This window comes from Hyaena hyaena, unplaced genomic scaffold (genome assembly GCF_003009895.1).
Source record: "Hyaena hyaena isolate Hyena2069 unplaced genomic scaffold, ASM300989v1 scaffold_0, whole genome shotgun sequence".
NCBI classification, from domain to species: domain Eukaryota; kingdom Metazoa; phylum Chordata; class Mammalia; order Carnivora; family Hyaenidae; genus Hyaena; species Hyaena hyaena.
The window spans coordinates 9859049-9871167 of NW_024080632.1; the positions used below are offsets into that span (position 1 = coordinate 9859049).

General features: G+C 50.5%; 1 protein-coding gene across 1 annotated transcript in view; it reads left to right on the forward strand.

Moving 5' to 3' along the window:
- RNFT2 (ring finger protein, transmembrane 2) overlaps positions 1 to 4019 on the forward strand; it is a 66361-nt gene extending 62342 nt beyond the window's left edge. The window contains exon 11 of the mRNA XM_039239662.1: positions 3537 to 4019. Within this exon, the coding sequence (XP_039095593.1) occupies positions 3537 to 3671 (135 nt within the window). The 3' untranslated portion in view covers positions 3672 to 4019. The remainder of the gene's footprint in view (positions 1 to 3536) is intronic.
- The last annotated feature ends 8100 nt before the right edge of the window (positions 4020 to 12119 follow it).

Sequence of the window (12119 nt, forward strand, 5' to 3'; positions counted from 1 at the left end):
GTTCCTTGGTCAGCTGCATTTATAGAGTCCCTACTCTGTGCAGGCTTTAGGGCTGGGCCGTGGGAACACAACAACAGTTGCTGCCCTCATAACGTTTACCACCCAGAGGGCAGGGCAAATGGTAATGAGCAGAAGAGTAGTTCTCAAAGTGGGGCCCAGGGAACCCCTGGTGTTCCCTTTCATTTTCTTCTGCTTTCAATTTCTGATACACTAACCGTAAACAGATTTGACCTGCGATCTACAGAAGCTCTTTGAGATCCTGAGTGAGTTTTAAGACCATACAGGGGTCTTGACCAAATGAGAATTACTGACGTGGGAGTGCCTCGGTAAATGTTTTTTGAACGAAGAATTGAAAAGCTGCTCATTTCCTGTTCGCCTGACTCAAGTCTTGAGCTTCACGCAAACAGGGATCGTATTGCTTTCTGCCTAAGTTCCTCCTTTTTCTGGGGGACACAGAGAAGTCTCGTTCATTTGTTGAGCGGACCTTTACTAAGCATCTGCCAGCCACAGGCTCAGAACCGTGTTGGGATCGTGGCCCCCTGCGCCTCCAGAAGCCCCTTCATCCGGTGAACAAGACAGAGGGGTTTGCAGATCATCCCAGCGGCGTGAGTGCGGGCCGCGAGAGAGGTCGTCCCCCAGAGGGACCAGGAAGGAGGATGCAGGAGCACGTAGCTATGCAGGAGACGTAGTGAAGGGGTGGAGGACAGGGAGCGTCGCACAGGGGAGGTGGGATTGCTTGGGTTGAGTCTTCCGTAGGAAGTGGGTGTCCACCAGCTGATAGGGATGGGGAGGGCCTCCCAGACGGACATCACGGCTTGCCCAGAGGCTTAGCAATATGAATAAACTCTGCATTGCAGGTCAGCCAGTGTGTCAGCGACATTGGGTCCCCGGGGCTGGGGAGTGACGGGGATGAAGGAGGGAAGGCACTCCCTGGGTGGGAGTCTAGAGAAGCTGCTGGACGCGCTGAGCCCTAGGTCCTGCCCTTCTGACCATGTTGAGAGTCCAGGCACAGCCTTCAAGGCTCTGTGTGGTCTGCTCACCTCCCGCCACCCACCCCCCTGCACTCTTCCACTGTAGCCACATTGGCCGCCCTCCAGGGCCTCAGTGCCTTCCCACCTCAGGAGCTTTACGCGGCTGTTCCCTTCACCTGGAACGTTCTATCCCCACCCCCCTCTCTTCACCCAGGCAACTCCTAAACATCCTTCAGTCCTTAACACCAGTGTGCCCACCTCCAGGAAGCCTTCCTGGACTACCCCGTGGATCAGACCAGTGCCCGTTGCATAGAGCATCATGGAGCTCCTCTTTAGAGCACTGTTCACAGTTCAGCACCTAAGGATGCTATGTGCTAGGAATGGGTTTGCAAGACGCTTAAGCCTGGCATGGAGAGACAGATAATAAACAGTAAACAGTTCTAGTGTAAGAATAACCATTACTGTGTACTAGCCACCACTTATAGAACACTTACTGTTTGTTAGGCATTGTTCTAAGTACCTTTTTTTTTTTTTAATTTTTTAATGTTTGTTTTTGAGAGAGAGAGACAGCAGGGGAGGGGCAGAGAGAAAGGGAGACACAGAATCCAAAGCAGCCTCCAGGCTCTGTACTGTCAGCACAGAGCCCGACGCGGGGCTTGAGCCCACAAGTCTGAGATCATGGCTGGAGCGAGGTCGGACACTCAACAAACTGAGCTACCCAGGTGCCTCGCCTTTTTTTTTTTTTTTTAAGTTTATTTATTTGTTTTGAGAGAGAGAGCAAGCAGGGGAGGGGCAGAGAGAGAGAGAGAGAGAATCCCAAGCAGGCTCCTCACTGTCAGCGCAGAGCCTGATGCGGGTTTCAACACAAAACTCAAACTCACAAACCGTGAGATCATGACCTGAGCTGAGATCAAGAGTCAGATGCTCAACCAACTGAGCTACCCAGGGGCCCCCGTAAGTGCCTTTTCAATTAAAAATTTTTTAAATGTTCATTTATTTTTGAGAGAGAGGAAGCACATGCATGAGTTGGGGAGGGGCAGAGAGAACAAGGGACAGAAGATCTGAAGGGAGTTCTGCACTGACAGCACAGAGCCCGATGCGGGGCTCAAACCCACGAACCGTGAGATTATGACCTGAGCTGAAGTCAGACACTTAACCAGCTGAGCCACTCAGGTGCCCCTAATTTAAATTTTTTTAGCTTTTTAAGAAACACTGTATCTGGATTTTCATATTACCATTTTTAAATTATTTTATTTTAAAATTTTAAAATTGATTTTAAATCAATTTTATTTTGAAAATTTTCAAACTATTAAACTGAAGGACAGTAGAATGAACAACCTTATTACCACATTTGCCTTGATATAAATTTATTCCCCTTAACCAGTTGAGAATAATTTGGTGACATTTTGATTCTTCATCCCAAAACATTTCGGTGATCATCTTTGAAAAACAAGGATGTTCTTTCCCATAACTAATTCCACCATCACACCCAGGAGATTTAAAATTGATGTAAAATATTATCTAACATAAAGTATATATTCAGATTTCTTCAGTTGTCTTCAAAATATCCCGCATAGCTACAGTTCACCCCTCATCCAAGCTCCGGTTGAGTTGTGTATACTGCCTTCAGTTGTTACGTCTGAGCATTTTTAATGTTAATCAGTCTTCCTATGCGTGGACTGATGTTAGGCCCATTTTACAGACGAGAAAACTGAAGCATTGGGAGGTGAAGTCATTTGTCCAAGTTGTATGGCCAGAAAGTGATGGAACTCATTGATATTTCCAGTCTCCCTGCCTTTCTGTTAACGCCTGAACTCTGTTCTTACCCAGTGGCTAAAGAGATCTTTTAAAAATGCAAATCCTGGGGCGTCTGGCTGGCTCAGTCAGTGGAGTGTACGACTCTTGATCTCAGGGTTGTGGGTTTGAACCCCACATTGGGTGGAGATTGCTTAAAAATAAAATCTTACCAAAAAAAAAAAAAAATAGTAAGTCTTGTTCAGGTCACTCTTCTGCTCAAAGCCCTAGCATGGCTCCCTATTCCTCTCTGAATAAAAGGCAAAGGCCTCATGATGCCCACAGAGCCCTGTGCATTCTGCGTACCCCCCACCCCTGTAGCCTCTCTGACCTCCTCGTTCTCCCTTCCACCCTCCACTCCCAGTGCAGCGCAGCAGGCACTCCTGCCTCAGGACCTTTGTACATGCCATTTCCTCTGCAGGTCGCACTCTTTTCCCAGACATCCTCAGGGCTCAGTCTTCATCTTCCTTCAGGTTTTACCCAAATGGCGGTATTCAGTGAGGGCGCCTCGGCCCACCACACCCAGCACAGCAGCCCTTCCGCGCGCTCTACCCCCCACTCCCGGCCTCTTCATCCCGGCCCTTACCGCTGCCATGCTCTACATTTTGGGGTTCCTTTGGCCAGTTGTCCCCCTCACCAGAGTGCCAGCCCCCCCGGGGCAGGAGTTGCCCGGTTTGCTCACTGCTGTGTCGCCAGCTCCTAGGCCCGAGGCAGGCACTCCGTGGACGCTCGGCGAAGTGTCCCCAGCCGTACCCATTGCTGTCCCCGCAGCACGTGTTCTGTGAGGAGTGCGTCTGCCTCTGGCTGGACCGGGAGCGCACCTGCCCACTCTGCCGCTCCGTGGCCGTGGACACCCTCCGCTGCTGGAAGGACGGGGCCACTTCCGCGCACTTCCAGGTGTATTAGGGCTGAAGACTGAGGCTGCAGCTGACGGATGGCCAGCGTCGCCGGGTCCGGCTCTGGGGACTTCCTGGAACACTGGCCTCGAGCGCTGCCGATCGTGCCTCTCGCCTTTCTCCACCTCTCCCCCCGGAGCCAGGCCCCTGTCCCGCACCTCACCTTCCTCTCCTGTTCTGGGGCTGAGTGCGGGCCTTCTCCCCCTTGGACCCTCCTGACTCAGAGCTGGCCTCCTCCCGGCAGGGTCTCCTGCCCCCTCCAAGTGAAGGAACTGGGATACACAGGTCCTGCCTGTTGTTATTTCTAATTTATGGTGTCCTAATACCTGATGCTGCCAGCTGGGAGGGGCCTGGCGATCCCTGCCCCCCCACCCCCTCCGTGGCTCAGTTCTGCAGATAAGAACCCCTGTGGACCATTTCCCAGATGCGGGCGCTGGGCCCCACCTTATACCTGCAGTAACTCAGTGTACCAGGCACTTCCTGTGAGCTCAGCGTCTGCTCGGATGACCTTGTAACCCTCCCAAAGCCCTGGGGCGGGAGGTACTGTCATTTCCCCTGTTTTACAGATGAGGAAACTGAGGCACAGAGCTCCACGTGGTAACTTTCCCAGGGTCACCCAGCCAGCGATGGCGGACCAAGTTTCCATCCAGGCCTGTCTGGCTTCAGAGCCCACGCTCGCAGCCACCATGCTCACCCGCTCAACGCTGCAGGCGTGGCGCCCAGCAGACGTGGGCTTTTGGGTTTTGTTTTTTAAAGCACCAGAGGTGATTTTGATGCCCATCAGTGGCCCAGGTGCACAGCCCGCTTGACCTGGGCCCCACTGAGGATGCCAACAGTGAGCACTGGCTCTGGAAATCTAGCTGTGGCCGCGTGCATGGAAAGAGTTGGTCTTGAAAATTGCTAATTCGCTGGGCTCTGGCTGGGGCGCTCAGTCACATTTGGGTAACAGGAATGCCTGGCTTTGGTCCCGATGCGGAGATCACTGGGTCTCTACCCCCGTCTTCATTTCTCTCCTCCTCCTTCTGTTCTCACCCTGCCTGTCACTTAAGTCTCTGCTCGTCAACAGCACCCGTGGCCATTGCTTTCTCCCCTAGTAGCCTGCAGAGCAAAATGGTGATCCGTGTTACAGATTTTTCCACAAGCCAGGGTGGTGGCATGGAGCGCCACAGCACTCAGTGCTTCCGGAATCTCTCTACCAGAGCTACTAATCTCTGTAAGAGAACAGCTTCTCCACCTCTGAGACCCTCCCTGCTTTGACTCTGGAAGGAGACGGCACAGGTGATCACTTCGAAGCTACTGGAATCCTGCCTGCCCTTCCCCTCTCCCCACTCTGTTCACTCACCGTCAACCTCAGCACAATGGGCTGGTGCCAGTGGCGTTACGGAGAAATCAGTCTTGTGGCTCGTGAGCAGGTTAGTAACAAAGCCCCGGCAGACATGCTGGGAGACTTTGCTGCCACCTCGCTCTCAGCCAGTAATAAGCCCAGCCCATTGCTCAGAGTCTCAGGACATTTGTCCCCGAGCGCTATCAAGCCAGGACCTCTTCCTGCGCCTGACATCCCTGGCTCTTTCCTGGTTCCCAGCAAGACGTCCCTTCCAGGGCAGCGTGGCATCTTTCAAGCTCTGTTACTATGGCGATGGCTGTGCTGTTACAATCCCACTTGCCTGGATAATCAAGTCGGAAGGGGAAGCGGAGGGAAGCCGGGCTGGGGGGCGGGGGCGGGGATGCGGCTGCTCTGCTCCCCCTGCCTTGAGGAAGAACCAAAGGGAAGCAACAGGAGCTTCTGCGACTGGTTTTTATCAGAAAGCTCACCCTGGCTGCAGATGCCATCAAAGAGACACAAGAAATTGGAGCTGGAGAAGGTTTATTAATGTGCCAGCTTGTGACAGAGCAGGCAGAGCAGAATCCTGATTCCAGACTTGCCATGACTGTGGGAAGTCACCTCGGCCCCCAGTAGCCGTCTCCAGGAGGAAAAAACCTCGTGCGCTTTCTGCTGGCTCTGCGGAAACTAACAATGTTGGACACTGGTGGAGGTGCCAGTGGTTTTGTCAGTTACACTCATGCCACCGAAAGAAAAGAAAAAAGAAAGCCCCACACATCTCTAAATACTGTTCTCCAAATAATGAGCCAGGCCTCTGACCTTATAAACAGGGTCACTTGGGGAGGATGTCAGGGGCAGGTGGAATGATGTAGTTTAGGGTTTTACTTCTTCATTCCCCACCCTCTGGGGAAAAGTTCTCTTCTGGAGGTTTGGTTTGGTTTTTAATTTTTTTTTTTAATGTCTGTTCATTTCAGAGAGACAGAGAGCAAGCGGGGGAGGGGCAGAGAGGGAGGGAGACACAGAATCCGAAGCGGGCTCCAGGCTCTGAGCTGTCAGCACAGAGCCCAACGCGGGGCTCGGACTCACGAACTGCAAGATCATGACCTGAGCCGAAGTCAGATGCTTAACGGGCTGAGCCCCCCAGGCGCCCCTGGAGGTTTTCTTTTGGATGGGAGGATCTAGTTTCTTCCCTAAGGAGAAACAGCAGCCAGTGGAGAGTTTTCCAAACATCAGGCTGCATATGTTCCCCTCCATGGGGTAAAAGCAGCCAAGAGTCGTTGAGAAAGAACGGCTCCATTCTCCATGGCCCATCATGGCTCTGCACTCGTTTGTTAGAAGCAGGGTTAATCGAGTAGCGGGTGGGAGTATCCTGCTCTTAATATTTTATGACTCACTGACTCAGGTTTCTGACACTCTTGGAAATGGCCTTCTTAATGTAAAAGATCTTGAGCATAATAAATGCGAGAATGAGAAGGCAAGCTTTGGACCTGGATGTAACAGGTTCATTACCTTCCTGACAAGAGGATGTGCGCCACACTTGCAGACACCAGGCAACTAAGACTTCAGGTTGGAAAGAAGAAATGTAAAGTGAGTCCCAGAATCTCTTAGTAATTTTGTTCTGGGCTGAACAGAGCCACCTTCAGTGTTTTTAATGTCCCCTTAAGTTCCCTTCTGCCAATAAATATCATCTGTCGATGAAACTTAGGTTCGTGGTCTTGAGTCTCCCAGTTGCCTCTCGAACCCAAGTGGAACTGTTTTGGTGAGAAATGCAGAGAAGCAGTTCATGCAGGGGGTGGTTGTCTTGTGTTGGTTTTTCCCCAAAGCAAATCCGTTGAGTGGCACATGATTTATTAAGGAAGCGCTCCCGGGAGAGACCAGTAATGGAGGGGGAAGAAGCCAAACAAGAGGGTGGCTCTCAGAGAAGCCCCAACTCAGGGTGGCCCCATGGAGTTCTAGAGAATTCAGCTACATTTCGGAGACTGTCCCACTGTGAGTTTGTTTTCTGGCACACTGTCAATCCTTGGCTATGGGTTGTTGGGGTGGGTGCCTGTCAGGGATTCAGGCTCTCCCTTGAGGAGGCCCCAAGCTCCTGAAGGTGTCCGGTGTCACAGGGCACACAAAGGTGCAGGATAGGACACAGGACTGGTAGAAGGGGTCAGAAGGGATCTGGGCAGGGCACCTCCAGGACCCACCACCGTGGTTAACCAGAGGACGGACCCAGAACGTATGAGCTGATGATTCAAGAAGAGTTTGCCTGGGTGCCAGGTTATGATGGGTATTTAAAATGTCAATTAATAGCTTAACCAACTGAGCCACCCAGGCACCCTGTAAATTAATATCATTAGGTGACAATTCATGCTTCTCAGGACATTATGAAACCAGTCACAAAACATCATCAGGCAGAGCTTTTTGGCTGCAGTCATTTGAAAGCCAACTCAAATAGGGCTTAAATAAGAGGCTTTATTTGATTCATGTAACCATATAGGCCTCAGGTATAGCTAGATTCAAGGGCTCCAGTGATATTAGAATCCTGTCTTTCCATCCCTCAATTCTGTTTTCCTCTGAGACAGTTTGATTTTCAGACAGATCCCATGCGGCAGTAAGATGGCCTCCAGAAGCTATGTATATATTTGTGTATATGTGTGTGTGTATATATATATATACACATATATATACGTATATGCATGTGTATGTATGTATACGTATACATATATGTATATGCATATGTATGTATATGCATATGTATACATACAAATATATGCCTATGTTCTACCAGCTTAACAGCCCCAGCAAAGAGCTTCTGCTCCCCCAAAACTCTAGCAGGAATCCTGACTTGTTAATTTGTCCCCAAGCCAATCCCTTTAGCCTTTGGGACTTGGAACACTGCTGGCCAGGCCTAAAAGGGGTGTTGAGCCCTAGCTGTGGGGGCACAGGTGGATGGAAGGATAGTGTCAACTCCTCTGAGTCACACGGCCTGAGGGTGGGGAAGGGGTGGTCCCCCAGGGGCAATGAAAGCATCTATTGTCTGCAAAGACAACCTGTCCTCACCCCACCATTCTTAGGAAGAGACACAACCTGATTGCTCAGAGCATCTTAGACCAGGTAAATGTAGGTGAAAGTAACCCAGAGAGACCCACGTGCCCATAGTAGGAGACATCAGTCTGCACAGCTGTTAGCTTGTCTGCATGGTGCCATTGATCTTGAACCGTCAAGCAAGTTACCTCAACGTCTTGCCCACCCCAAGGGTGCTGTTTGGGCCAGCCCTCCCCTGGGGAGTTCTCAGAAACACAGCAGAGAAGGGAGACATGTGGCCTTCTGCCCCAGGGAAGGTTGGGGTGCGCAGCCAGACCCGCCCATAATCTTTGGGGACCAAACTTTTCACTTAACCGACTGAGCCACCCAGGTGTCTTGAGACCAAACTTTTCAAAAGGAAATGAAAACGCAAAGGACTTTGACTGGAAGTGCACAAACAGTTTTTTAATAAAGTCATTACAAATATGTACAAAGCGTCTCCAAGGTATGAAATTCCTCTTACAAAAGAGCACAACAAACCAGCAAGGTTAGAACCCAGAACGGAATGCTCCCAAGCCTGTTGCCTCTCTGGCTGTGCCCGAGGCCTCACTGAGGGTCCACACACCCCCATGACCATCCCTGCCCCACACACGCACAGGCTCCTGGGCACCTGGGAGGCGGAACTTAAGGGCTCAGGCAGGCAAGGTAAGAAAAGCTTCCCATGTCCCAGGAAGTCAGCTGAACAGGCCGTGTTTGCCAGTGAGATGCTTCTCCCAAGGGCCTAAAGATATTAAGGACAGAAAAGGCAGGAAACAAATATGTAAAACCCCCAACTCAACCATCCCGCCTGGCTTGGAGCATCCCCAAACGTAACACCTCTTACAGTGGACTTAAGTCAGGCTCCCTTGCTCCCTGCTGGACCCCAGGCTGTGCTTGTCTTTGAACTCGAACTCGTAAAGCCAGCTCAGGAGGGAATCCAGTGTGGCAGAGCAATTAGCTTATGGCCTTTGGGGGCGGGGCGAGGGGGGGAGGGAGGATGGAGGAGCAGTCACACAGACCTGAGTCCAGATCTTGGCTCAGCCACCTCATGCTTTGTGTGTGGCCTTAGGCTAAGTTGCAAAACTTCCCTGAGTCTCAGCTTCCTCCGCTGTAAAATGGGAATCGTAACCGCTGTCTTCCAGAGTGGGTGTGAGGAATGACTTAGGGGAAACACGTAAAGCACTCCGCGCGGTGCTCGGGGGTGGTGAGCACGCCATAGATAGTGGCTTTCATTACTGTGTGAAGCAGCAAGCAGCAGCCTTTACATCCTGGGAGTGAGTTAAGATCACAGGCTTCATGATTGCATGATGCCCAGTAAACATAAGTACTATAGAACAATCTGCCAGCAAGGCTTGGGGTCACGGGGATGACCTGACAAATCTGAACCAGACTGGAAAGGGACAGTGAACATTGTCTGGTTCCAAGCAGGGCTGCCCCTCCATGCTCCACACCGAGGTTTCTTCCCAGATCGGATTCTACAACCTGGCACGTCGCAGGTGCTCAATAAGTAGGTACTGAATGGACAAATTAATATTTTAAAAAGAACCTTTTGGTTTGAGCTTTAAAATGATACTTTTGACATCAGCATCCTCCCTCCGCTCCTATGGGACTAGGCCAGGGTGTCTCACCTGTCCCCCATCACCTCCCAAGCAGCTTCGGACTCTGATTGGCCCAGGCTGACTTAAGGAAAGATTCAGAAAAAGAACTGGTATCGACATAGAAGAACAAAACCTGTGTTCTGGTCACTGCAGCTTCTGACATCAGGTGGACACTCAAAACGCCCACAGTGGCTAACCAGTGTCCCCAAAAGATACTTGTGCGGGACCAGAAGAAGACTCCCCCTATTTCCCAACTAGGGGAAGTAATATTTTATCACTGTCAGAAACGTGATAATAGTACATGAGATCAGCTACATAAATTATGAAACCAGTCACAGCTCCATCGTTCTGTGACAGTCTTGTTTAAAATAACCATTTTCTCGTTAAAATAGAAAAGAACTTCTTAAATGAGACACTGGAAGAAGAGGAAAAGAAGTCTCCAGTATCTCAGTGAAGGGGGCCAGGGTGGAGACTGGGTTCCAGGAGATGCTCGTGGCCTAGGACCATGGACAGCAGCTAGAGAGACAACTGGGCTCCCCCCAGAAGCCTGTTACTCAGGCTACATCTATGCCAGAAGGAATGTGAAGTGGAACCCTAAAGTCGAAATGGGGAAAAGAGATCATATTTGCTTACAGGGTCTGGGGCCGGAGAGAGAAGCTTCCAGAAGGGAATGGCTCTCATTTGGAATGGGAATGCTGAAGTCCCAGGAGGCTCCAATCCCTGTGGCTCCTGGACCCCCCACCCTGAGAGCAAACCAGCACCATCAGGAAGGAGGGCCTTCTGTTTGCTCCTCACCTCATTATTCAGCAACCTACCTAAACGATGATCTCAGAGGCCTCCCTCTGCTTTGCACGGACACACATTTGCGCGTGTGTGTGCGCGCGCACACACACACACACTCTGCTGTCTGCTGAAACCCGATATGAGGTCTTTTTTAAAATTTATTTCAAAGTCTCCCTCCCTCTCCCTCTCTTCACAGACGCTCTGCAGTGAAGCTAATCAAAATCAATGACTCCTTGGCAGCCGGAGAAAAGCGGGGGAGAGAGGGAGGGATGGTGCCAGCACTTTGCACACTGTGGAAATATTTAAAAAAAAAATACACCACCCTGCTATCTCATGCAATCCAAGTAATGCAGCCTCAGAGACGGTGGAGACAATATATACATATATATCATGCTTCAATTTCCTAATACAAATGTCCATCAAGAAGTCAAATCTCATATAAAAACAAGCATTAAAAACAACCCCTTGTCAAAAATGGGGGCAGTCGAGAAGTGCACTCAAATTAATGATGTGCAAGAAAAAGCCAGGATTAGATAAATACACAGTTTCTATTAATACAAGAGAATATGTACAAGGGACTTGGCTGTAAAGCTCTATTAGGAGGGTCACAGGCGCCCAGTTCTCTCAGCAGTGCGGCTTCATTGAAATCAAATTTGCCCCAAATACCAACCCCACCATTTGGAGTTTGGATCCTCCAGCAGAAATGTCATAAGCCCGTAGGCAAGTCAGGGTTGAAAAAGGGATCCTCTGACCTTCCCCCTTTCCCCTGTGTCTAGACGGTCAGCATGGCCCCACTGCCGTGTGGAAGGTACAGGCTTCCAGCAGCAGAGAGCCGTGACCACATGCCATTATAGGAACGGAAACCCCCTCCCCAGAAAATGGGGTGAGCTGGAAAGACTCCAGTGTCTGGCTTGGAAAGCGATGATACAGAAGCAGAGACCGTGGTTCATATCATCCTGATGGATTTGCCTTCTCTAAGTTCATGGCTTGGTGGGGATGTGGCGCGCTGCCCTGGGCACACCCCACCTGCACTCCCACACTCTGCAAACACAATTGTGGGGAGGGAAACACAACCATGAGGAGAAGAAGCAAGCTCTCCGTCAACAAGCTTTCCTTCTCAACAAGCTGTCTGGGGGTGGGCTTGGGGGGGACTGCTCTCCCCTTCAGCTGCTTTGGGTTACATTTTTCTTTAAAGGGCCATTTAGGAAAACATAAGGCATGGATAAAAGACAGACAGACAGACAGCTCCCAGCTTGCAACAGCACTAAAAGGTCCTGCATTCTAAAGGACCTGGTAATTTTCAACAAAGCCTCTGGGGAATAATTCAGCCCCACGTCAACTTTAACAACAGCTAATCCCCCTGCTGGCTTCTTGAACTGCAAAGGTGTCTGCTAAGCAGCCCAGTGGACGCCCTCTCTGCAGGCACTGGGTGGTGACCATCTCAGCTCTGCACACAGCAGTCTAGGAGACCCAGCACAGAGGAATAATACCTGGGGGTGGGGTGGGGTGCATTTTTTTAAATGAAAGCAAAAAAAAAAAATAATAATCATCGCTCCCTGAAGAGTCTTTGCAGCCAAGTCTCAGTCCAGCACACATCTTTTTTTAGCCCTTCTAGAAACTTCTGAAAATAGTAGCTTATTCTGGAAAAAAAAAATCAGATCCTCTGTCAGTCACTGAGATGCTGGTGCATTTCGTTTCAACGACC